At 36.0% G+C, this 27,597-nt stretch overlaps 1 protein-coding gene across 2 annotated transcripts; it reads left to right on the top strand.

Annotated features, from left to right (window-relative positions):
* Nucleotides 1-148: 148 nt before the first annotated feature.
* Nucleotides 149-26,275, top strand: TXNL1 (thioredoxin like 1). 2 transcript variants are annotated; one of them, XM_084889048.1, is made up of 9 exons: nucleotides 259-535; nucleotides 4,579-4,675; nucleotides 7,388-7,561; nucleotides 14,082-14,204; nucleotides 16,514-16,583; nucleotides 17,845-18,017; nucleotides 19,957-20,061; nucleotides 24,010-24,052; nucleotides 26,045-26,275. In XM_084889048.1, the coding sequence occupies exons 1-8, from the start codon at nucleotides 438-440 to the stop codon at nucleotides 24,046-24,048; spliced, it is 879 nt and encodes a 292-aa protein (XP_084745174.1). In that variant the 5' UTR covers nucleotides 259-437; the 3' UTR covers nucleotides 24,049-24,052; nucleotides 26,045-26,275. The 2 variants fall into 2 exon arrangements, with proteins under 2 accessions (XP_084745175.1, XP_084745174.1); XM_084889049.1 differs by lacking the exon at nucleotides 24,010-24,052 and having other exon boundaries at nucleotides 149-535.
* Nucleotides 26,276-27,597: the final 1,322 nt, after the last annotated feature.

The following is a 27,597-nucleotide window of genomic DNA, read 5'->3' as shown; positions in this document are numbered from 1 at the left end:
AACACCGGAGTTTTTGAGTCACACTCGGCACCTGAGCTTGTGACCGCTTCTAGTCTGCGCCTGCGCAGCTCCAGCCAATGAGAGGCTCCTCAGTGGCGTGGGGCCACGGAGCGTGTATTTGGATTGGGCGGTGGGAGCCAAAACAGACGACGCGGAAATGACGTCAAACTGCGCAAGCGCCGGCGGCCCTGCCGCGCGGTGGCTGCTGGGAGCTGCACGCCTTCCCTCCCTTGGCATCCTCCCTCGGCTCCCGTTCCCGCCCCCTCGCCGGTCGGCTCCTGGCGTGACTCGGCACTGAGCGCCGCGGTAGCCGCTCCGCGATCGCCGCCGCCTCTGTCCAGGCCTCGGCCTTCTGAGCATCCCCCTTCCTCTCCAGGTCCTCTTCTCTTTCCGTTTCGCAGCGGGCGGCGTCGCGGCCTCCCTTCCGGGCTCCGAGAATGGTGGGAGTGAAGCCGGTCGGGAGCGACCCGGATTTCCAGCCGGAGCTGAGCGGCGCCGGCTCCAGGCTCGCCGTGGTCAAGTTCACCATGCGAGGGTGAGGCCGGGCCCGAGCCCCGTGGGCTCTTCCTTCTGTCCGCCGGTGCTTTCCTTTCACCCTTTTCGGGTCCCGACTACCTGGTGGTGTCGTCCTGCTCTGGAATGTCTGGCTCCGACCGCAGCCCCAGGCCGCTGCTCAGTTAGGCCTCAGCTTGTGGGTCTGGGTCCCCATTTGTGCACCGGGGGAGTCGCTAGCGGGCACGGAGGCCAGACTGTCCGCCTTCCCCAGCCCAGGAGATGCCCTCCAGCTCATGTTGAATACTCAGATGAGCCCTGCTCCTGAGGTGGCCCGCCACTATTTCTAGTCTGGAGCCTCATACATCCACCCCTGCTCGCGTCTTTGCCTTTCTTTCCAGAGAACCAGCTGTCACTTGCATCTTAGAAACCCTGAAATCTTAATTTACAGAACACCTAGCTACTCTGAGCCACCTCATTTCGCCTTTGGAAGCTTCGGGGGGCTATCCAACTCATCCGCGATAGTTTAAGTTAATGTTGGGTCAGGGTGCTTTTTAATTTCTTAACGTTTTTTGATACTTGTTTGGTTAGTAGCTTTGTAACTTAGGCTTCCCAATGTATGTGATTTCATGTGTGAACACAAAAATTATAGTAGGGTATATAGGTGTCCAGATGTTTGGGTTTGATCATATAGACTCTTTTTATTTTTTTTTAACCCAATGATTTAAGAGGACAGGGATCTTTCTTAAAAAATACATGTATTTATTGATTTCAGAGAGGAAGGTAGAAGGAAAGAGAAATATCAATGATGAGAGAGAATCATGGATCGGCTGCCTCCTGCACGCCCCTACTGGGGAACGAGCCCTTAACCCAGGTATGTGCCCTGGACTGGAATCGAACCCAGGACACTTCAGTCCGCAGGCTGGCGCTCTGTCCACTGAGCAAGACCGGCTAGGGCAAGGACAGGGATCTTGATAAGCTGTTCACTGGCCTTGGTAGCTCTTAACGTGATTTATGGGTCGCAGAGCTGGTGGGTCTTCCATATTTGTAGGGTGTACAGTATTCCTGTGTGAGAGGGACCTGTTGGAACTGGGCATCCAGAACCAACTTTTGAGCAAGTGTGTATTTACTGAACACCCCTTGTGTATGTCACTGTCTAGTTATAAGGTTTAAAGGTATCAACCCTCTGATATTTACACTTATGCTAACTTGGAGAAATCTGTGGCTATCACTGTTTATGTGGTACATTTTATTGCCCGACTAATTATATAAACAAGGCAATATTTTGAATCCCAGAGCAAAAAGTGTTTCACATCTACTGAACATGATTCAATAAATGTTGAGTATAGAAGAAATGACGTTAGGATTAGATAGTTTTAGGGGATGGAAAATTGCAGATAGAGATGAAAACCAATTAGGACTTATTTTTGGACCAGTGTCTCTCTCTTTTTTTTTTTTTAAAGACAATTATTTTATTTTTAAAAAAATATATTTTATTGATTTTGTACAGAGAGGAAGGGAGAGAGATAGAGAGTTAGAAACATCGATGAGAGAGAGTCATCGATCAGCTGCCTCTTGCACACCCCCTACTGGGGATATGCCTGCAACCAAGGTACATGCCCTTGACCAGAATCAAACCTCCCTTCAGTCCCCAAGCCAATGCTCTATCCATTGAGCCAAACCGGTCTCGGCTGGACCAGTGTCTCTTATACAGAATTGAAAAGGGGCAGTACGTTGACTTTTATGTGGTGGAATAGAATACACATTTGCCATGTGGACTTTGACATTTGTTATATTGAAGAAGCGATTTTGTATATAAAGACTTATCTAAGAGGAAGGTCAGAATTCTACAAATGTGCCTTCCCAGATTTAGCAATTTTGTAATGTCCATGCTCTTACTGTGGGGGAATACTTGTACATTTGTTAAGGACCTAAGCCAGCGTTGGAAAAGAGAAAAGATGATTTTATTTACTTTTATTTTTAATGTAGAGATGATTTTATTTACTTTTTATTTTTAATATATTTTTATTGATTTCAGAGAGGGAGATGGAGAGACAAAAACATCAATGATGAGAGCAAATCATTGATTGGTTGCCTCCTGCATGTCCCACATTGGGGATCAAGGGAGCCCATACCCTGACAGGGAATCAAACTATAACCTCCGGGTTCATAGGTCTACACTGAACCATACCAGCCAGGTGGGAAGAGATGATTTCAACAGTGAATCTCATTTTTAGTTCACTTTCCTAATTCTAGTCAGTGGCAGCACTTATACTTTTATCCCTCAATGATAGAGTCTTTTTTCCTCCACCCCCTTACCATAGCAGAGGGAGAGATGACAGAGCAATAAGTTATTGAAGTAAGAAAAGTGGGGAAATGTTGCTATTAAGGAAACACCTCCTTCAGCAATATATTACCATTTAACTGTAAACATAACTGTAGACATTGATTGGTAAAGCAGTTATTATTTACTTTTTAAAATAATTTTTTATTTTATTTTTTACCCTCACCTGAGAATGTTTCCTTTGATTTATTTTATTTTACTTTACTTTATTTTTATTTTTTTAGAGAGGGAGGAAGGAAGGGAGGGAGGGAGAGGGAGAGAGACAGAGAGAGGGAAAAAGAGAGGGAGAGAGAGAGAGAGAGAGAGAGAGAGAGAGAGAGAGAGAGGGAGAGAGGGAGAGAGGGAGGGAGGGAGGGAAATATCCATTTTAGAGAGATTGGTTGCTTACTACACTCGACTTTCACCCACCCTGACCTTAACTGGAAATCAAACCCACAACCCTTTAGTCCAAGGGTTGATGTCCTAACTAATGAGAAGCCCAGCCAGGGCTGTTATTTACTTTAAAAGTATTTGATGGGATGAAAATGTTGTTTTCTTTGTAAAAACTGAGAGCAAGTAAAATAGTTGAATGTAGGTAATTTTTAAATTCAAAAGTATTAGGTAATGTTTACAAATCTGATAACGTCTTTGCCTTTAAAGTTCTTTTAGCGTTTTGGCCATTAATACTTTCCTACACCAACTCTATGCCTTTGTGACTCCAGATTTAAATATATTGGCATCAGTACTATATCAAATATCGAACTATATCAAGTTTAGTCATGTAAGAAACTTCTTAAATCAAAGTTAATGTCCCATTTTTGGCCAAGAACATAGTTTTCTGCAACACCTACTTTATTTCCTTTCCAATCCTACTTTAAAACCTTTATTCCTTATTTATCATTCCCATGCTTTAGCTATCCTGTCTATTAATTTTATTAAAACACTATACGGATTGTCATTCTTCCATTGAAGAATCTTCAGTGGCTCTCTAGTTTTTTTTTTCTCATTTTTTTATAGATAGTAAAATATATGTAACATAAATTTTACTATTTTAACCATTTTTAAGTATACAATTTAGTTGCATTAAGTACATTCACAGTGTACTACCATCACCACTATCTATTCCCTAGAATTTTTTCATCATCTCAGATAGAAACTTTAAACAGTAACTCTCAATCTTCCCTCACCCCCTTGCACACAAAGACCTCTAGTATCTGATAGCTTCTCTTCTACTTTCTGTAATTGAATTTACCTCCTCTTGGTACTTTATATAAGTGGAATCATAATATTTGTTCTTTTGTTTCTGGCTTATTACTCTTAGCACAATTACTCTTCAGGGAAAGCTCAATTGGACTGGATTTCAGAGTTGACTATTCTAGTTGTGGTCCTGTCATCAACTAGAGTGGTTGATCTTGAACAAGTCATTAAATTTTCTGGTCTTCACTTCTCACTTCCTAAATAATTGTGTTCACTTAGGTCAATTAAAAGTTTTAGTTTTGTGGGTTTGGTTCTTAATGAATTGCAGAAAGCCAGTGGGGTTGCCCTCTCTCCCTCCTTCTCCTCTCCCTTTCTAAATAAAAGGCAATGTGGTATTGATGCAAGTATACCTAAATAGTCCAGTGGAAAGGACTAGAAGTCTAAAACCAGGATGATCAGAATTTCTTTTATCTTATTTATGTTTTAATTGACACAAGTTCTTCATAGTATAAAATAGTACAATCTTTGGTGTTACTTTACCAAGCATCTCTTTACCTTTCTCACAGGTGTGGACCATGTTTAAGGATTGCTCCAGCATTCAGCACTATGAGTAATAAGTATCCACAGGCAGTTTTCTTGGAAGTAGATGTTCACCAGTGTCAGGTAAGGGAAAGGAGCACTTTAAAAAAAAATTATTTACACATCTGTTTGAATTTCAACATTAATATCATTCTTTGTTATCTTTTTGTGTATATATTACTTCTTTGAAGATAAGAAAATGTTATGTTGATAATGATTAATATAAATGCCCATTATGGCTGCAATAGTTAAGAAGTGTAATTCAATTATTAATTGCTTCTGAGTTTGTTTGTATTAGTAGCTTTCTGATATAAAAGCTAGTATTATGTTGTTAAACTAATAGGTCACCTGCCAATTCTGTATTTTTTTACATTTCTTTATTTTTTGCTAGAATTATATCTTCTACTACAGAGGCATTGGCTGATTAGAAAGCTGTAGCAGAAAATTCTTGATTAAGCAGGATGTGGCAAAAGTAGGTTTACACTTGTGAGTATGCGAAACAGTTTATTCTTGTATTATTATTTATTGTATTATTTTCCATGCGAACAACTGTAAACCTACCTATTTTTGTTCCACCCTGTAGTTTGATTTGCATTGATCAGTTTGTAATCTTAGCTCCAAAGCTGTATACTTGGCAGAAACTTTAAAATGTTGGTTACCTTTGATTGGACCACAGTTGTAGATAGATTGTCCTGATTAGTTAATTGGAATGGCCATGTGACTGTTCCGCATTTTCATATGTAGAAATATGGAGGAGTTGCTCCTCCTAGCACTACAAAATACAGTCTTTAGCTCTAAGGGACAGCACTATAGCTACTCTTTGTGTGTGTGAGGCTTTGTTATATTTCTGAGTGTGGAAAACTTTTAAAATGTTATATAGTTTGTAGTTAGTAGTTTTGGGATTTGGTTAGTTCTAAACCCTATATTAACATTCATTATTTAGTGCCTATGTCACATACTACCAGACTGTAATATTGGCTGTTAGTTTTTATTTTAAATATATTTTTACTTATTTCAGAGAGAAAGGGAGAGGGAGAGAGAGACCGAAATGTTAATGATGAGAGAGAATCATGCCTCACACTGGGGATAGAGCCTGCAGCCCCGGCATGTGCCCTGACCAGGAATCGAACCGTGACCTGGTTCATAGGTCAACGCTCACCCACTGAGCTACACTGGCCTGGCTTGGCACTTATTTTAAGTATTTGTCATCTCTGATATGGAAGTGCTTTCTTCTTACTTCTGGAGCTATGCTGTCTTATAGTTACATATTTCACTTATTTCTCTATTCTGTTATCATGGATATTAGAAAACTAGAGGCCCGGCACACTAAATTTGTGCCCAGGTGTGGTCCCTACGATCACGGCTATCTTCCCCAGCTGCCCATAGCCGGCCCCGCCACACCGGTTCCCCATTCGCCATCAGGTGATCAGTGCATGACGGCCAGGGAAAGAGACTGAGAGGTGGTCAGTGCACCTCATTGTGACTGGTCCAGCAGTTCTGTTCATTCTGCCATTAGGGTCAATTTGCATATTACCCTTTTATTTATATAGGATTTTAAATTACATATGCAGCTCACATTCATGTCTTACGTTATATTTCTTTTGGACAGCACTCTTTTAAAAGATCTGTCTTTTATGAGATTTAGATAAGACATCTTTATGGAAATTTTATGCCTTTTCTTTAGATGATATGATGGTACATATTCATAGTATTTGAATATGTAAGATGATACGTGCTTTACTGTTTCCTTTATAATTCTCATTAATCAGTATTTATTAACTAATTTCCATTCACTAGTTAATCTTTTTAAAAAATATATATTTTTTATTGATTTTTTTTACAGAGAGGAAGGGAGAGGGCTAGAGAGTTAGAAACATTGATGAGAGAAAACATCCATTAGCTGCCTCCTGCACACCTCCTATTGGGGTTGTGCCTGCAACCAAGGTACATGCCCTTGACCGGAATCGAACTGGGACCCTTGAGTTCGCAGGCTGATGCTCTATCCACTGAGCCAAACAAGTTAGGGCTCACTAGTTAATCTTGTAAAAATTGTGGAGTTGGAACAGAATTTGAAAAGATCTGAAGGCATTTCTATACAAGTACAACTGGGTGAGGATTGTTACAATAGTAACAGCAAAGGATGTTACCTTAGTTTTATGGTCAGATAAGCTACTGTTTTTTCATATGTGTATTTTTTCCTAGCACCAGTGGTTTGTGCTGACATATCAATACCCACTTGGGAAACAGTATGTAATTATCTGGCATTGTAAAGCAGTTTCTATAAATCAGCTAACTTGTTCTACTGTGTGAAGTATTTAATGCTAAAACTGATAAAAATAGAGGGCTGGCCGAAACCAATTTGGCTCAGTGGTAGAGCATCGGTCTGTGGACTGAAAGGTCCTGGGTTCATTTCCGGTCAGGGGCATGTACCTTGGTTGCGGGCACATCCCTGCTAGGGGTTGTGCAGGAGGCAGCTGGTTGATGTTTCTTCCTAATCGATGTTTCTAGCTCTCTGTCCCTCACCCTTCCTCTCCAAAAAATATCAATAAAATATACTTTAAAAAAATAGGGCTGTTCTTCATTGTGTATGTAAAGCTAATAATATAATGTACTGTGCCCCAATTGGTAATGTAGTTAAGGGAATAGACCTGCTTTTTCTTAAGTAGCTATTAGGAATAAATTATTTTACATGTTTGTAGTCCATGATATTTAACTTCCATACAGATACAGAGTAAATATTCAAAGTGATTTAAGCTTATTTTTAATTCATAATGCTATCTAACTTGCCACTTCTAGGGAACAGCTGCCACTAACAACATATCAGCAACACCTACGTTTTTGTTTTTTCGAAACAAAGTGAGAATTGATCAATATCAAGGAGCAGATGCCGTGGGACTAGAAGAAAAAATCAAGCAGCACTTAGAAAATGACCCTGGAAGTAATGAGGACACAGATATTCCAAAAGGCTATGTATGTAGACTTACTAATGAAATCATTGATATACCTTCCATTTGCCATTATTTGGGTAAAAGTAAAATTGACTGTGTTTATCTTTTGCTTGCTTGAAATACTTTCAAATGAGAACTTTAAAAGTAAACTCACTGGCTGACTATTGGGATTTGTCTATGTATGTGTGTTATAACCTGTTTTCCATCCTAAACTTTTCCTGAATTTTTCCTGCTAAATTTCTGTGTCACTTAAAAAAAAAAAATTTGCTTTCTAAACTATTTTAATAGCCATTTTAAGACTTAAAAATACATTCTTCCCTCAAAAAATAATATGCTAGTTTATTGATTTTGTTTTAAAACCAAATATGACTTGAGTATTGGGTATGCTTTTTTAATTTTAAGAGTAAACTGTTTTTCTAAATAATAACTTGAAGACTTAAGAGCTTAAAATATATATATATATATATATATATATATATATATATATATATTTAGCTTAAAAGTATATTGAAAATTAATGAGTAGTTATAATGTAATATCTTGATATTTGAGAGCTATTTAAGAAGTAATTAAAATTCAGAAGTAGCAAATTTATAGTAGCTGATTTGCGTCTGCAAATCGGTAAATAAAGTTATTGGCAGATCAAAAAATGGCTTTTTTAAAAGTGTTACCTCAAAGTTAAAATATGAAAGCATGTATAGTGAGTACATTAAAGCAGATTTGTACTATGGGACTACACGTCCTTGATGTAAGAGAATTATAGTCAGGGAAATACGAGAGATTTCTCTGTGTGTGTGAAGGTGTGGTGGGATTGTGTCTTTAACATGTTGTACTGACAATTATTTTTAGTTAGGGATGTGCAATTAATATTTATTTTAAATAGAACTGTTATATAATTATTTGAAATAGTGATATCTGTTTAGAAGTTAGGGTTGTGACACCTTTTGGAAAATTTTGAAAATCATTTAACTTGTAAATTGTTATGTTCACATCTTTGTATTTTTTACCTTTTATTACTAAGGGTGTTTGCATGAAAATATCTTAAGAGCACAATAGCCCTGCTGCTTAGCTACAGGGATACTTTTTTATACATCAGCTTAGTGTGATATCAGCATTTTGGCATCAGATAGGAAAATAAGCAGGAAAAATAAAGTTTTAAGAAATAAAACAATTGATTTTCATGTAAATGTTGTGAATATACTGTGAAGAGCTATTAAAATATTTTCTTTTTTTCCCATCTGATATCAATCAAGACATGAAAAGTTTTGAACTATGTACATCTTAATAGGGTTGGTAAATATTTAATATTGGTAATGTGTTCCCCAAAAAAACATTTGTCCCACAACATACATAGAAACTTAATGAAGTAAGAGACATTGAATGAAAACCATCATCTTAAGTAGATCCTATCTAATAAAAGAGTAATATACAAATTGACCATCACTCCAACACATGAGATGGCTGCCCCCATGTGATCAAAGATCCTGCCCCCATGTGGACACAAGATGGCCAGGAGGGGAGGGCAGTTGGGAGGGACCAGGCCTGCAAGGGAGGGCAATTTTGGGAGATCAGGCCAGCAGGGAAGGGCAGTTAGGGGTGACCAGGCCTGCAGGGGAGGGCAGTTAGGAGCAAACAGGCTGGCAGGGGAGCAGTTAGGCATCAATCAGGCTGGCAGGGGAGTGGTTAGGGGGTGATCAGACTGGCAGGCAGAAGTAGTTAGGGGCAATCAGGAAGGCAGGCGAGCAGTTGGGACCCATTAGTCCTGGATTATGAGAGGGATGTTCCACATTGGAGAGAATGCAGGCTGGGCTGAGGAGCACACATCCCCATGCACGAATTTCATGTACTGGGCCTCTAGTTTAAATATAAACATTATTAAAAATGTATTGACAGTTTTAAAATACAATTTTTGGTTTCTTGGAATAAAGACTTTTAGTCATTTTGTTTTAATACTCAGAGGCAATAGCTGTACAATTATTTGTCTTATACATGCCATAGTTTCAAAACTCCCAATTTGACTGGAGCCAGAATAAGATACATACATGTATCTTTTAGGGCAGTTTGAGATACTGCAAAAGATACTCAAAAGGTTAAGAATCATAACATATTCTTATTCAGAAGTAAGGGTGTTGTGTGAGCATAAGTATTTAATTTTTGTAAATGTTTATTGAAGGGAAAATTTAAAACATATCTTTTCTGTCCCATAATTTGCTAAGAGTACATAGTATAGATTCAAATAGCTCCCCTCATGCCTTCTAAATCAAGTCTTTCTTTCCCTAAGTTTGAATGTGAGGCATTCTGGAATTGAACTTGCACATGTTCTGAATCTTGAGGCTTGTTAGTATATTCAAGTATTTTGACCTCAGAACTATTAAGTTTTGGTCTACAAATTTGTCATCATTTATCAAAATCAAAGAAGACATTAAATGACCCTAATTTATATAGTTAGTAGATATTTCTTTAATCAAAAACTTGAAGAATGGAAAGATTTTTGTAACTTTCTTTGTATCTCATGTTGGATTTCCCCTCAAAAAAAAGGAAAAACAAAGTGAAACTTACTAAAAAAACAAAACAATTGACAGTAATACTACAAACACATATACCCTACCTATATTCATCAGTTGTAGATATTTTAAGGATTTTGCTCTAACTTGATATCTTTCTGTATTTAATTTTTGCAAAAGCATTTAAAAGTGAGTTATAGACATGATGGATCATCTCTCAGTATTTTAGTATATAGCTCTGAAGAATAAGGACGTTATTCTGCATAACCATGATATCATTATCACTCCTAAGAAACTTAATATTGCTACAGTATCTAATGTACAGCCTGCATTCAAATTTTCTTAATTATCTTCAAAATATACTTTATAGTTGTTTTCTTTTCCACGCAGGATCAAATCAAGGATCGTGCATTGTATTTAAGTCCTCAGTTCTCTCTAGTGTTGTTTAGTCTAGAAACTTCTCTGCCTTTGTTTTCCTTTTGTGACTGCATTTTTTGAAAGTTTAACCAGCACCGGTCTAATTCAGTAGCCACTAGGCACAAGAGGCTATTAAGCATTTGTTACGTGACTAGGGCAACTGAGGAAATGAAAGTTAATTTTATCTACTTTTAATTAATTTAATTTTAAATTGCAACATGTGGCTAATGGCTATCTTATTATACAGCACAGGTCTAGACCATCTGTCATATAGACTGTCCCACAATCTGGATTTGTCTGCTTTTTTCTTGTGACTCTTTCCTTATTATTAGCAAGTTGTTATACAGACAGGTGATATTTATTTCCCACTGTATATTGTCAGAATATGTCAGTTGGCAGTTACGTCAGATATACAATATAATGTCTATTTATTTGAGATATCCAAAGCACTTTAATGCAACAGTTTGAATGTAATTGTTTTGTGTGCCCCATGATACATAAATCTAAAATCTATTTAAAATAATTAACCTATTTAGTTTATTTTCATTATTAGAGTATTGGAAATATGACTACAATGTTGTCTTCATGCCTGGGATCTTAATCTATCTGAGATGTAGTATTGAAGCTGTACCTCAGTAGGATGGAAGAACTAAGCATTTAAAAGATTTTGTTAAAACACTCTTTCAGCCCTAGCTGGTTTGGCTTAGTGAATAGAGCATTGGTCTGTGGACTGAAGGGTCCCAGGTTCGATTCCGGTCAAGGGCATGTACCTTGGTTGCCGGCACATCCCAGTAGGGGGTGTACAAGAGGCAGCTGGTTGATGTTTCTCTCTCATTGATGTTTCTAACTCTAGCCCTCACCCTCTCTGTAAAAAAATCAATAAAATATATTAAAAAGAAAAAACATCCTTTAAAGGCAAATACTCAAAAATTTAGCATACATCTCCAACACTTTGCTCTATAATGCTTTTTTTTTTACACCCCCCCTTTGAGTTGACTACAATATGTTATACTGAGTAATATATTTAACAGTTAATGTAACAGAAAATGACATTTTGGCTTTGAAAACATTTAGGCTACCACAAGAATAATTAGGGTCTATTCTAATGGTTTATTGCCATATGATAATTATTTGACATATAAAAAGTTTCCTTTAGTCTTTCAGAACTATTTATACATGCCTTAGTTTCTTTGGATAAAAAATATGTAATACTCTTTGATGGAAAGGTGAACATGTAACTGATAATATTTGATAAGCTTTAAAAATTGTCCTTGTTTAGTAGATGAAATTGATAATTTTATATAAGAATACAGTTTATTAAAGTCTACTTTTCCAAAAGCAGAATCCTTAAATAGGCCAGACTCTGTAGAGCAAATAGAAGAAATAGAGAAACTAGTAAAAGAGCTCTTTCATAAAGGCCAAGATGGCTTCAGAGGGGAATTCTACCAAATCTTAAAGGTCAGATAGCCTAGTGTTATACTGCAAGTACTTATTAAAGCCATATAAAAAGAGAGAAACTTTCAATTTTCTTTTGAAGTATGTATGATATTGATCCCAAAATCTGATAGTTTACACCAAAAGAGAAAGCTGCTGACCAGTTTCAGTTAGGAATATTGTTGTAAGATAATATTAGTAAGCAAAATCCAGCAATCCAGAAGAGAAAAATCATTTCATAATATGTAAGAAAGGTACTTGACAAAATTTACTACTTATTTATTATAAAGAATTCATTAAAATCTTAATGGAGAAGCACTGAATCATTCCTACTAAAGTTAGAAACAAGACAAGGATAGCCACTGTCACCACATCTCTTGGCACATAATGTTGGAAATATGGCAATATTAGCTAACAGATATACAGAAATATGTTAAATGACACCACAGGGAAGCAGTAAGCAAACACTCAGAATATTAGAAATGAGTAGGCTAAATGACTATAATAAGATATTTAAGAGACATGTTAACCAAATACAGTCGTACTTTTTAAATCTTTATTCTGAGTCTAGTAATCCTATATAATAAAAGCCTAATATGCAAATTGTCCCCTTGAGAGTTCAACTGCTTCCCAGGAGCTGGTCTGTGAGGCCAGCCAGGAGAGAGCACGCTGCCCACTGGGCGTCCATGCGGCTCCGCTGGGTGGCCCAGAGGCCCACATTGTGCCCTTGCCCTCAGTGTCTGGCTGTGCTTACCACATCTCCCTGTGGGGGTAGGGCCCAGTGACTCAAGGAGAGAGGGTATGTGGGGGCCCAGAGGCCCAGGTGCTGCCCAGAGCCCAAAGGTCAGCTGGGACCTGCCCTTCCACACCAGATGCTTGCACTTCGATCGCCGGCTAGGCCTAGGGACCACACCCATGCATGAATTTTGTGCACCAGACCTCTAGTACAACTATAAAACATTTGTGAACAATTAAGGAAAAATATTTTTTATCTTTTCACCTTTTTCAGATAATTGAGGATATTTAAACACTTATATTTGATAATTTTTTATTATTTTTAAAATATATTTTATTGATTTTTTTTTACAGAGGAAGGGAGAGGGAGAGAGAATTAGAAACATCGATGAGAGAGTAATATCCATCAGCTGCCTCTTGCACACCCCCTCCAGGGGACATGCCTGCAACCAGGGTATATGCCCTTGACCGGAATCGAACCAGGGACCCTTTAGTCCGCAGACGACACTATCCACTGAACCAAACCAGTTAGGGCATTGATGATTTTTTAAATAGTATTTTTGTTTTAGTTGTGATAATGATATTGAAGATTTTAAAAAATGAGTTCTTACCACTTAGAAATGCACACTGAAATGTTTATGAGTGAAATGAAAAAAACAAACAAAACAAAAAAAACAACAACCAAGATTTACATGAAAATAATCGGGAATAGCCGAGGGCTGGTTACAGGGTAAAGATGAAATAGGAGTGGGCATAACTTGATTTTTATTGTACCTGGGAGGTGGGTACCTGGAGTACTACTCATCTTTAATGTAACAGGTTTAAAGAGTTCATGACCACAAGAAGAGGGAGAGGAAGGCTTCAAATTTTACAGATATTTTAATTTGTCTACTTTCCACTATTAAATACCAATATTAAAAAAGTATCAGTCCATATTTTAGAATCTTCGCGTTAAAGACTTGATTTCTGATACCTTATTAAGTGGGCTAAGCCTAGATTTGGCTTTAATAATTAGAGGTAGATCTCAGTCACAAATCAAATAGAAGTATTAAAGTTTAACCGCTATTTTATTATTTTTTAAAATATATTTTTATTGATTTCAGAGAGAAAGGGAGAGGGAGAGAGAGAGAGAAATATTAATGATGAAAAATTAAAGTCATTGATCGGCTGCCCCCCCTGCAAGTCCCCAAATGGGGATCAAGCCCTCAACCAGGGCATGTGCCCCTTTAACCGGAATCAAACCTGGGACCCTTCAGTCCAACGCTCTATCTGGGACCCTTTAGTCTGTCACTCTATCCACTGAGCCAAACCAGCTAGAGCTAATTACTATTTTAAAAGCGAGAGATATTTTCTCTAAAATTGCCTAGAGAGAATTATATATTTACATTTTTTATTATGATCTTTAAACCAAATCCAAATGCTTTACCTAAAATGTTGATTTAATTTTTTCAGATGGATTTAATGCCTTTTATTAACAAAGCTGGCTGTGAATGTCTTAATGAAAGTGATGAGCATGGATTTGACAACTGTTTACGAAAAGACATGACCTTCTTGGAGTCTGATTGTGATGAACAGGTAATTGGATGTCTGAGTTAAGGCATAGGGATTATCAATATTTATGGCTGCTCTTGTTTCCATCTCGTGGTTTTATGTCTCTCTTTCTCAGTTGACCACTATTCCTTTCCTTTTTAAAACTTTGATTTTCTTTGACCCCTGCCCCTTGACCAATGCAGACCCATCTCTTTTCTCTCTGTGTGAGCTGCTAAGTGCACTAGGGAGAATTGTGGAACTCTTGGGTTGGCTCCACTGCTGAGTTGAACCTTCACCACTCTTTAGTCCTTTTGTTCATTCTTACCTGACTCGCATTCATTTTATTCACAAAAAATGAGCATTCCCTGTAAGTCTAATCCTCACTCCCAGAAGTAAGCCTGTGTTGTACTTCCCGGCATTGTTGTCGCAGAGGATGGCCTTGATCAGCCATCTTTCTTTTTGACTGTTACTTTCCTTAATTTACTTTCTATTCTACTGACTGCTTTGTCCCCATTCCAGTTCATCTTCGACATGTTCACTAAAGCTGTTTCTTTCTCAATATAAATCTAGTCATGCTTCTTACAAATTAAATGATCCTACTTTGGCTTAGAGTGTCAAATCGTGCCAACTTGATGTTTCTGGCTTTTACTCTCATCTCCTTTCCACCTGTGGTTCAGGTTCCTAAACATGCCGTGCTCATTATTATTATTTTTTAAATTTCTATATATTTTTTATTGATTTTTTACAGAGAGGAAGAGAGGGGGATAGAGAGTTAGAAACATCGATGAGAGAGAAACATCAATCAGCTGCCACTTGCACACCCCCACTGGGGATGTGCCCGCAACCAAGGTGCATGCCCTTGACCGGAATCAAACCTGGGACCTTTCAGTCCGAAGGCTGATGCTCTATCCACTGAGCCAAACCGGTTTCGGCATGCTTATTAATTTTTGACACACTATTAGAGATCAAGTACAAAATGTACTTAATTAACTAAAGGATATAGTCTAGGTATTTTCTTAGGCAGACATACACTAATGATTCTAAAACCATAAATCTAACCCCCATTTTCTATGCTCCAACCAGATCTATCTTAACATATAACTTTGAGAAAATTGTTCACTCTGTGTTTCTTGTAAATTGTGCTGTGAATATAATTTGATGGTACTTATCAGCAGGCCTGGCTACAACTTTCCTAAAATCTTCCTGCCAGGTAGAAGCATAGGCACCTACATCAGACTCAATTTGGGCTGAGAAGAAGATAAAGCGATTGAATTCAAGTTTCTGAGAGGCAGACATTGCGACAGCATTTTGTATGGGTTTGGAGACAACTGTAGAGCTGTAGGACTCCTCTTCTCTGGAGTTTTATTTACTTTTTATAAATGTCTTTTTTTTACATATATAATATATTATTGATTTTTTTACAGAGAGGGAGAGGGATAGAGAGTGAGAAACATCCATCAGCCGCCTCCTGCACACCCCCCACTGGGGATTTGCCCGCAACCAAGGTACATGCCCTTGACCGGAATTGAACACGAGACCCTTCAGTCCACAGGCTGACACTCTATCCACTGAGCCAAACCGGTTTCGGCTTCTCTGGAGTTTTAGATCAAGTAGAGTCCATTTGAGGGTTAGTCTTTCCACATAACACTCCTGTGCATTGTCTCCAAATTGTAGGTGCTTGACAAATAAACCATCCTGGAAAACGATAAGCTTATATGTAGGCATAAATAGTATAAATTTTAATTTAATTGGGGAATTTTGTTTTGAGTTTTTAGAAAGCAGATTACTTGCCAGTTTATAGGTCACAAAACCTTATGTTCTTATGCATAATTTAGTTAACTAGGAGCCCAGAGTGCGATTCGAAATCCCGTGGCACTGCCCTGTCTCCCTACCTGGGCCCTGCAGCTGCCGTCTGGCCCTGTCTCTCTGTCTGGCCCTCTGCTGATCAGGCCCTCCCCCAGCGCAGGCTCTTGAAGGCCTCTGCCACCCCGCCCCCGAAGCTGCCCGTGCAACCTCCTCCTGAACAGTTGACCCCTCATGGCCCTGACTAATTAGCATATTTCTCTCTCTCTCTCTCTCTCTCTCTCTCTCTCTCTCTCTCTCTCTCTCTCTCTCTCTCTGTGTGTGTGTGTGTGATTATTCCATTAAACTTGTTGTCATTCTCTTATATGAATAATAGATAATTGTATTTTTCAGATATCAGTCTAATCAAGTTACTTTCAACTTACTGACTTTACCTATTACATTAGTGTTATTAGATAAATTTAAAAAATTTTTGCCTCTGAATTAGCTGTTGTGTGTGTTCAAGGTGTTTCAGGAGCCCTTTGAAAGTTAAACAATTATTTTCTTCACAGCTCCTTATTACTGTGGCATTTAATCAACCTGTGAAGCTTTATTCAATGAAATTTCAAGGGCCAGATAATGGTAAGTAATGGACAGTTTTTCTCTAAAATGACATTCTGATCTATAGACCTGTTAGAAGGTCTACCTCTACTTTTTTAGTAAATGTAGATATTCCTTGTTCGGGGGAAAGAATGAAATTGTTTTTGGAACAAAGCAAGGATATAAATGGGCAGATAATGTGAGATTTATTTCTAAAAATTTTAATTTAAGTTTCCTCTTTATCTGAAAGCAAGTGAACCCTACCAACTATGACTCTAAAACTCTAGGTTTGAAGCAGTAATTAACGATCAAAATTGGATATAATTTATTTCTTTCAAACTCCCATTACAGATGATAAAACTACGGTTCAAGATTGTCCTATTTGTACCCTATTAATAGAGTCATGTTATTTATAGGTATGATGCTCTAAATATGATTGCACAGACTAGGCATTTCTATTTGTGTTAAATTAAGAACTTTCCTTATTTACTCTTCCCACCCTCTTTCCTCCTTTTCCTGTGTCTGTGGAAGTTTTGTTGTTGTTGGGGTGAGCTGGATTAGGGGGAGGGAGGAGAGAGTAGATTTAATTTTTATTAATGCAACTGTGTCTTTATTCTGAAAATCTAAAGTATTTGTCAAAGCAAATGCTGTAGAAATGAGTATTTAAGCAATGTTAATATTTTAAGATTCTTTAATCAGCTAGAAAATATGTAAATTGTACCTTGAAGTTAAAGGGACTAAGACACTCAATGAATGTGATTATACCACTGAGCACATCCTAATTCCCAAGATGAAATTTGGCAATTTATATAATTAACCTCCTTTTGACTAATTGTGTCACTAAAGCTTTCCTCTTAACAAACTGTACCAATTGTTGGCAACTAAGACCCGATCAAATGTTCTTTCTTTTATGAGACTTGTTAACCTGCATATACTGTCTGACTCCATTGCTACTTTCCCTATACTTTCTCACTAGTAGTATTATATTTACATAGTACATCTTTTGTAGTTGAGGGCAAGAACTGTGTGTATGTGGGTGGAGATATATATATATATATATATATATATATATATATATATATATATCTATATATCTATATCTATCTTTTGATTTAGAATTCCTAGAGTATAGTGCTAGCAGGCCAAGAAATGGCTATGAAAATAGTCGGACTTTCTTAGAATTCCAAAAGATGTATGTAGATATGTGCACATGTTTGTTTATGTGTCTTTGTAGTATGAATGTAATAATAAAGGGAAGAAAATATATGTTTAATTTTTAGCACTTTGTTCTACCATTTTATAGGTCAAGGTCCGAAATACGTAAAAATTTTTATCAATCTACCCCGATCTATGGATTTTGAAGAAGCAGAGAGAAGTGAACCAACTCAAGCTCTGGAACTAACAGAGGATGATATTAAAGAGGATAGCATTGTCCCACTTCGCTATGTTAAGTTCCAGAATGTTAACAGTGTAACTGTAAGTAGTATTTCATTAAGATATGATCCTTTACGTAGTTATTTGTTTGCTTGGTTTGAAATGAGTAAAAATTAGCTAATTAAATTTTTAAAAATATATATATTTTTATTGATTTCAGAGAGGAAGGGAGAGAGAGAGAGAAACATCAATGATGTGAGAGGATCATTGACCGGCTTCCTCCTGCACGCCTCCCACAGGGAATCGAGCCCACAACCTAGGCATGTACCCTTGACCGGAATTGAACCTGGGACCCTTCAGTCCACTGAGCTTTATCCACTGAGCCAAACTGGCCAAGGCTTAAATTTTCTTCTTAATTTATCTGTGTGTCCTAAGGGAAGGACAGGTTGATATTTTTAAACTTCGTGGATTGTCAGTTTACTTATCTGATACATATTTAGCAACTGTTATTAAATGTTTATTCTATAACATTTATATTTCACTGAGTACATTTGTGCCTTATTATTCATACCTGGTAATGAGTGATGCATTTGTAAAATTCAGTGTACTTTTCTAGAACATTGACTTATTAATAATGTAGTGATCATGATCTCAGCAAAAGTGACTTTAAAAATATAATTTTATGTTAATTTGTATTGAAAAAGTATGCTGTTAGCAGTTATTAACTCCATTGTGAATTTGGATATTAATGCTTTGCACTCCGCTGTCCCCTCTCAGGGGACATCGGAATTCTAGCATATCACTTGGATGTCCCCTCTCAGGGGACATTGCAGTGTATTAGTGATTACGGGGAATTGAGTTATTTCAACGCACGTTTCCGCCGCAAAGTAGCATCGAGTAGCTGGTAGCCAATGTCCAGAATGGTTCGGAGTGCAAAGGGTTAAAACCCAGCACATGCTCTCCACCCCAGCTCTGTCCTTCAGAGGAGAGGACGGAGGGTTAGAGTAGAATAGAACACTTAGAAAGAGAAGTGGGAATCAGCACAGTCACTGAGAACAGGTCATGCCAAACTAATGTGATTTCTTTGTTTCATTGGAACAATTCTTGTTTTGGAAAGTTAGAAGAATGCTGTAACGTGTTCATGTTAACACCTTTTGCTTTATGTTGATGAGAGGAAGGCAGCTATTGTATTTATTGGGAAAGCCCTTTCAATGCAGAGATCCTGATGCTTTCTCCTCTGTCATTAGAATCATGAACACAGTTACCTTGTGATGGGCTCAAGTCTTTATGTACTGTGTCCTATCTCAATCAGAATTTCAGTTGACACAGAAAGAATGTCTGTCACTTTTTTGATAAAGTTGAAATTGAAATGACAGTTTTGATCAGAAAGTCTAATCAAAGTCAGTGGATGAATTTTAAAAGCAGTAAATATAAAAACATTTCTGCTTAGATTCAAAGAGCATTATAAATAAATAAATGGAGAGCTGATTTAATAGTCTACTAATTATAGACTTGGCTTTTTTCATTGATCAGCTCAGTTTGATATGAAAATGTAGTTGCCTATACAAACAACAAAGCCTGACTGATGATTTCCAATACAGTTTTTTTCTCATAATAGTCTAGAAAATTGGAATGAATGGATATCAGAAAGATTAACTGCAGAAATATTCCTCAGTGAACTACTATAATTTTTTATAAAATTTCAACAGCACTCTGCCACTTATAGTTGTGAATTTCATAATCTTTCAGCATTCATTATGAAGGCTTTAATTTTGACCCCTCCATGCCATCACACTAAATTATCAAGAACTTATATATGTGGGTGACTTGCCAGGACATTCCTGGAATAGATGAGATAGCAGGGCAAATAGCGGAATTAATGGTGCTGTAGGAGTACTAGTCTAATGTAATTTGGGTTAAAGAGTGGAAGAGTGGAAGGTAAGTTTGTTAGTAATCTAAGGAAATTGATGAAGCAGGTATTTTTATGAAAGAAAGGATTGCAGGCATTACTGTAAAAAATATTTTTACTATTTTTTGGTAGATATTTGTTCAGTCCAATCAAGGTGAAGAAGAAACAACAAGAATTTCATATTTTACTTTCATTGGTACTCCAGTCCAGGCAACAAATATGAATGACTTCAAACGAGTAAGTTTGTTGAAATGGTATTTAGGGGAAGTAAAAATACAATGTTAAAGAACTGCCACCAAGAGTTTTATCAGTACAGAACACAGGTGCTGTACACAGATTAAATGTGCAGCAGCATAGGAGATGTAGTTATCGTAATATTCCTGGTGGTTGCATCTGGCAGGCAGTCTAGAACTTGAGATGATTATAAAAGAGGAAGAGTTTTTCTAGGGTTGCCAATGCCAGCCTAATAGTTTGACCCCTGTTTTGGGGGCATTGGAGCGGTAGAACATCCTGAAAACTTTTATTCTTATTTTTTTATGGTATCCACAGATCTAATTTTAATTCATTTACAGAAATTTTCATAAAATTGCATAACATTGGATGCCATTATAAAATGTTAGCTGTTTTTACAAAATTTATAACTTTGTCTATAGATAGTTTAACCGGTCATTTTACAAGTATAATCTTCCTGTCTCACGATATAATTAATTTTTGGGAGCTGTATGAACAATCATGTACTTAGATCTGTCATATTAAACGTTTGGCATGTATAATGGCAGGTCAGAAGAAGCAGAGATTAAACATCTACATATTTATGATGTGAAATGTGCTATATTGGGAGAATGTGTGAGCATCAAAGACATTTTGGCTGCCTGCTTTGTTACTTTGCCTGTTTGAATTAAATGCCATTTAACTGTTTCTTACGTAGTTTGTTTTTAGATTAATATTTTCATAAGATCTATTACTCAGTCTTCTTATTTTCCCTTATTATTAATTTAGCTATGGTTTCCTGCTTCTCACCTTAGCTTATGCTATTGGATTTTGTTTTTTTCTGTCAATTGGAGTTTGTTTTTTTCTCTCAGTAACCTCTACTTTATCTATCTTCTTATTAGCCTGCCATTGATTAGTTTTTCTAATGTGCGTTATCAATTGTCCACTAAGAATCTGTCTCTACCTCTTTGTTTTTAACATCCCCTTTCCACCTCATTTAAATTAGTTTTTCTGTTATTGACTACCAGACTACTTTTTGTAGTAAAAACGGTGAGAGTATTTGTGTTTGTTTTATAATTTGGCTATGTGTTCATTTAACTAAACAACTTTTTACCTTATTTAAAATTATTATTGAGAAGTAATTCTCAAACTTTTTGGACTCAAGGACCCTTTTACACTATTAAATATTTTTGAGGATCAATAAGACTTTTTGCTTCTGAGTTCTATACTTATCTAATAGTTACCATTTAAGAAATTAAAACTGAGAAATTTAAAAAAATATTTATTTACAAATAATAAATTCATTGTATATTAGCACAAATAATATTTTTAAATTCAAGTATGTAATTTCCAAAACAAAAACTAGCTTAGAGGAAGAGTATTGTTTTCACTTTTATAAATTTCTTTACTTTTAGCTTGGTAGAATTCTCTCATCTGTTTCTGCATTCACTCACTTTTGCTATCACAGGTTATGTAGCCTCTTGGGAACTCCACTGTACACTTGTGAAAAAATGAGAGTTAAAAATGCAGATACCAATCTAGCAATGAAAATAGTTTTTAGCTTGAAGACTTCCTGAGAGGGTCTTAGGAACCTCCAGCCTGGACCACTCTGAGAACTGCTGTGAGAATAATTTATTACTATAATGAATGGACTTCCTTCTTGGTGTTCTGGAACTTCTTTTGCCCTGGCCTTTAATGTTTAATACATTTTAATTGATTGAATGATTTTCTTACATATATTAATATTACATTACGTTTCCTTTTAATAATTTCTGAGTGAGATTTGTTTTGCTTGTGTAGTTATTGTTCTGTAGGGTTATTTCTCAAAAGTAAGCTAATTTCATTTCTTCAAAAATATAATATGGTAAATCAACAACTTCAGTGTAAGAAAATTACAATAGAATTAATGTCTGTAACTGAAATTGGCCAGTTTGGTCCTTGTATAGAGTTGCCTATTAAAGATGATTTTGGTTTCTAGTGTGAGAGATAATTGACATGTGGTATGATATTTGTTGTTTTTGTAGTACTGTGCTAGGTACTGTCATGATCCCTGTCTAGAGCAAATTTACATAACACCTGGAAAGCCAATCAAGCGATTCAAAGCTTAGCTCAAGGCTTTCTTCTCCGAGTATCTTTAGACTTCACAATGGTTGCTGGAAGAGGATGAGAGTATTTTGTGAAGGAAGAGGGCCTTGAATAAACTTTAGTATTAGAAATGGATGGAGAAGAAAACAACAGTGGGCACTATGGGTAGAATGAAAAATAGGAGCTTGGCATCAAAGTGGGAAGAAGCAGGATTCATTCTAGGACCAGTCACATATGGCCCTTCATTCCCTTATTTAGTCAGTCTGGATTTTAAAGGGATTATGCATAATAATTAGAATTTAAAATTTTAAAATAGATCTGGTACATATTTTATCAGCACAGAGAAGAAAGTTTTGATACCTCTGTGTAGGAAAGTGATATAAAATGCTTTAGTGCATGATAAAATAAAATTATTTAGCATTTTCAGTTTACATTTTTATATTATATGAGTTGTTCCTAGATAATTTTAGTTTTCAGAATGTCATTGACCTTCTTCCTATGGTCAGTCACTAAGATGACAGAAGCTAAGAATGCTAATGAACCTTAGATGTGGGTAGAAATCTTAGACCACCTTGCATGCTGTTAAACCTAAATGAGGTTATACCTTTAAGATTTGGTAGACTTGAATACACCTTCCATTTATCTGTTTTTGACTCTTCTAGGCATTGTGCACAGATTATAACACACTTATGTTGTTTAATGTTGTAAATGGATTCTGTGTGTTGCAGCATGAAAAGCTTGCCATCCTAATTGGAAGTAGATGTTTTATTTGCTAAAATACGCTCTTTACACCGATTGCTTTATTTTAATACAAAAGTAATAAGACATAAGTACAGAAATGAGCAAAATTGAAGGGGCTTGTGCTTGTTAGGGAATGAGGTGCATGCAAAAAGCAGAGCAGGTTTTCTATCCCTGTTATAAAAATAGACTTTTCTAAACTGGCCATTCACCATATCAGCTATTTTTGTAACTTTTCTGTCTGTTTATTTTTCAGCTTTTTTAATCCAACTCAAATGAACTAAAACCAGAAGATTTTAAAAAAATGAATATAAAGATTGACCTTATCTCACTTCACTCCCCTCCTTGCTTCTCTGCTCATCTTGCACCTGTCTGCTCTCACCCTTCCCATGTTCTCATCATTGTTGGTGCAGGATGTCTACAGCTTCTGTCATCTGGATCAGCCTTACTGTTACCTAGATTTCCTCAGCTATCTTGTTCCTCAAATCTCATTCTAGTTATTTTTCTCCACTGCCTTTTCATTTTGTTTTGGTTTTGGTTTTGGGCTTGCAACTAGGTGCTTCCATTTTATTACCATACTGTATTGTTCTGAATTTCTGTTGTTTTCCATTCTCCCGTCTCATTTAATTTTGTACTATCTTTGTGAAATAATATTGCAATAAAATATACATTGTTGTAGTTTCAAATTTAACTACTTGTTGGATACTGTTTTAATCCAATCTGAAGTTTAAATTTATTTTTTAGGAACTATGAAATCATTTTGAGAACCAAATATAAATAGTTTCATCAAGTTCTTTTATATGAGCACTAGTGCAATATATTGATTAGGCTGTAGTTAAGAGATGTGGGTTTCTTCTTTTTTTTTCTCATTGGAATTGTGGCCCAGAAGTCATTTTGCTTATTAATTGCCTGCCCAAGCAAACTCAAGGCCAGTTGAAAGACTTATGGACTAAATATTAGGCTGGTTTAAATATTAATATGGAAGAAAACTGGACTCTTTACTGAATAAGGACTATGGATACCTAATTTTGATGTACCTAGACTTTTGTTTCTGTGTTGTTAATATAAAGACTGAAAAAGAAATAAAAGAGCTTTACATTTATTTGGGTAAGAAAATCCATATTGGAATGTTACATTTCTTTTTTTTTGCAGAGAATACACATTGGCAAGTTGAGAGCTATCAACCTGTGAAACAGTATGCAGATTTGTGTGTTCCATATCACATCTGCTAAAATGTTAATTTTTAATATTCTTTATGCTTTTTTGCTTAATCTAATAGCTCTGTTGTGTTTGTTCCCACGTGATAACAGTGATCAATAATGCTTTCAGTGTCTCTGCTTAATTCATTTGTGATACAAATAGTTCCATCACCTCTTCTTTTTTAAGAAGTCTCCTCTTGGCTCTTTTTAAAAAATATATATATATTTTATTGATTTTTTTACAGAGAGGAAGAGAGAGGGATAGAGAGCTAGAAACATCAATGAGAAACATCAATCAGCTGCCTCTTGCACACCCCCTACTGGGGATGTGCCCGCAACCAATGTACATGCCCTTTGACCGGAATCCAACCCGGGACCTTTCAGTCCACAGACCTTTCTATCCACTGAGCCAAACCGGTTTTGGCATCCTCTTGGCTCTTAAACCTGAATTCCTTACTCCCATCTGCATATTCTTTTCTGAAACTATCTCTTTAGCATCTGTCTGGCTTTTTGGACTTGCTAACACATTGTTTCCTTGGATCAGAGAGGAATTCCTTTCAAGTGATAAAAGTGATTTTACTTGAGGTGGGGAAAACAGCAGTTTAGCATTAAGTGGTTGGATATTCAGTGGAAGGGGTTTTATAGTCTTCTCTCATGAAAGACATTGACCCAGCCATGTTTTATTTTTAGACCGGACATGTACTGAAGAACTTTTTCCTTGATTCCTTGTTTTCCTTGATTCAGATACTGCCATTTGGAAGAGAGTCAAATTAAATATGGAATTTACTTTTATAAATGTATATAGAAATATTTTGTATAAAAGTACACATTTAATAGCTTGCAAGTAGATTTCTTAAGAGTTATTTCTACTATAAGAATACATTAATGATAAACTTTAGATTTGAAGTATATTATTCAATTAGAACATAGTTTTAGAATTTCCCCACAGAAAATTTGTTTTCATGAACTGTTGGTAGTTATAAGAAAAAACAAAACAAAAACTACAAAGAAAACAAATAGAACAGTTGGTAGAAAACAAGTTTATTCTTTATATTTTTATGCTGCCACATTTATAATACGTAGGATGTTTAAACACCTCTCTAAATAGACAATTTTTCTAATCATTGATAGAAATAAGATTTATTCTATACATACATACATACATATATATATATATATATATATATATATATATATATATATATATATAATTGATTTCAGAGAGGGAGAGAGAGAGAGACAGAAACATCAATGATGAGAGAGAATCATTGATCGGCTGCCTCCTGCACATCCCCTATTCGAGATCACGCTTGCAACTCGGGCATATACCCTGATTGGGAATCAGACTCACCCTCCTGGGTCATACGTTTGACAATCAACCACTGAGACACACCAACCAAGCTATTCTTTACATTTTTTATAGTACATTTAGAGCCGCCAGGGTTTCTTTTTTTCTTGCCACCAGGTTGTCTGAAAAATAGAAACTAGGCAAAATTAGTCATTTTTAGTATTTTATTATATGTCTACATATTGAGAGAAATGTCTAGAAATCTGTTAATCTTGGATGTGAAGACAAGCTTAGCGTACTCTTCAAATTCTAGATTATTTGTGTTTGATTTCTAATTGTCTAAAAATAGTATGCCAAATAAGTTTCACTCATATAGCATTCTTTTCATTTATTAACTTCTCTAAACTGTCAACCTTGTTTTGAAAAATTGCATTACATTTTCTTAAAATGGTGTTAGAAACCAAAAATAGCCTGCATGTGGTTTATTTTTAATTCCTTGAGGCTGGAAGGGAAGGAGGGTCACAGTGTGTTTCAAGAATAGAAATATACTGCATGCCAAAAAAACAAAAAAAAGCAGGGATAAAAATTAATACCCGGTTTTAGAAATGATTACCAGTTAATATTGTTTTAAAATATTATTTTGAAAATAACCCACATTTCTAAATAAAATGTACATATAAAGTTATTTTTATTTTTCTAGGTAGTTGGCAAAAAAGGAGAAAGTCACTAAGATACAAAAGACACGGGAAGACCACATTGCAATCAGACCTACAGCTCCTGGATGACTGCTTGATTCTCGCCAGACTGTCACTTCCATTCATTGGCATTTCCAATAAATCATTGCTTTTGTTCCGATGATGTCACTAGTGTTTCTATTGTAATCTTGATACATGCAATTGTAAATAAAAGTCACTACTTTTGCCAAGCTTAATTTTTGTCATTCTAAATAAGTATTTTCACTTTCTACTTATTTGAAAATTGGCTGACTTTGAATTTTAGAAGAGACTTAAGTGTCAAGTAGCATATTGAGCTAAAGCCAGTTTCTCCTTTTAAAGGAGCACAACTGTTTTGGGAAATTAAGTATGTGTGCCTTCATGTATAGACATACATAGTAAGTGATTTTGATAAATGCACTTGAAACAGCTAAACCATGTTCAAATGAGTAAAAACTCGTATTTATTAAACTACATTTGGGTATCTGGGTTATAGAAATTACTCAAATTATAAAACACCAGAAATAAAACAAGTTTAATGAGATTTTACTTTTCTCACCTAAAATTTTTAGTTAATAAAACCTCATATTTTAACCCTTCCTTGGTAAACTTTTTCTTTACTAATAGAGGTATGTTGTAATTTGGCAATAGGGGAAATAATTCAGAATTCATGAAACAATGTGAATTAATATCTTCTAGTCAAGTATTATTTTAACTACCAAAAGATACAGTGCAAATATTCAGAAAACTTGGTTTAAGGTTGAAAATGAGTTTGCCAAAGTTATACGTTTAAAAGGTCTTTCACAAAAGGCTGGCAAAACAAAACATCTGTTCCTTATTACTTTTTTAAACCTTAAAAGTATAAAGTATTGGTAAATCTAATTTTTCAATTCCTCTATTTTTAAAATTAAGATAATATTTAATTTTTCTATTTAAAAAGTTCAGTGTTTGAAGAATACCGAAGACTAATAGTTTTTAAAAGATTTTTCTTTTTAGTGGTTTCAGAGAGAGGAAGGGAGAGAGAGAATGATAGAAACATGGTAGATGAGAGAGATACTTATCAGTTGTCTCTGTACACCCCATACTGGGGAATGAGCCTGCAAGGCACATGCCTTGACTGAGACCGAACCAGCCACCTTTCAGTGCATGGGCTGATGTTCAATCACTGAGCCACACTAATAGTTTTAATTCAATTAAATAGTACATTTGAAAACATTTTTGTCTAGGAATATCGTAGAGATACCATTTTCATCTTTGTGAGACCAATGAGTTATACATGTTTCTGAAAAGAAGTATCAGTTTTTGTGTTAAAATAGTCACTTTCTGAAACTCCAGAGCCATTAGAAAATGTTTAGTTCCTTCTAGTGTAAGCACATTAACTGATCTGGTAATGTCTATACTAGTATCTATGTATTTCATTTTTATCTTGCTTTGGGTCAAGTGAAGGCAGAAGGGCAAGAAATAAAAGTTTATAACACTCCTTAATATAGACTATCTCAGATTAATCACATCTGAAATTAAGGGTTAGGTTAATATTGAG

The sequence above is a fragment of the Pipistrellus hanaki genome (assembly GCF_964339955.1).
Source record: "Pipistrellus hanaki genome assembly, chromosome: 6".
NCBI classification, from domain to species: Eukaryota; Metazoa; Chordata; class Mammalia; order Chiroptera; family Vespertilionidae; genus Pipistrellus; species Pipistrellus hanaki.
This window is presented reverse-complemented; position numbering and strand designations above follow the sequence as displayed.

What these genes read in the sequence shown, in the direction of transcription:
- TXNL1 (XM_084889048.1), top strand. Translation starts at nt 438, where the DNA reads ATGGTGGGAGTGAAGCCGGTCGGGAGCGACCCGGATTTCCAGCCGGAG. An exon ending in GTCAAGTTCACCATGCGAGG is followed by an intron (nt 536 to 4,578) that starts GTGAGGCCGGGC and finishes CCTTTCTCACAG; the next exon opens with GTGTGGACCATGTTTAAGGA. An exon ending in ATATGAATGACTTCAAACGA is followed by an intron (nt 20,062 to 24,009) that starts GTAAGTTTGTTG and finishes TTTTTTTTGCAG; the next exon opens with AGAATACACATTGGCAAGTT.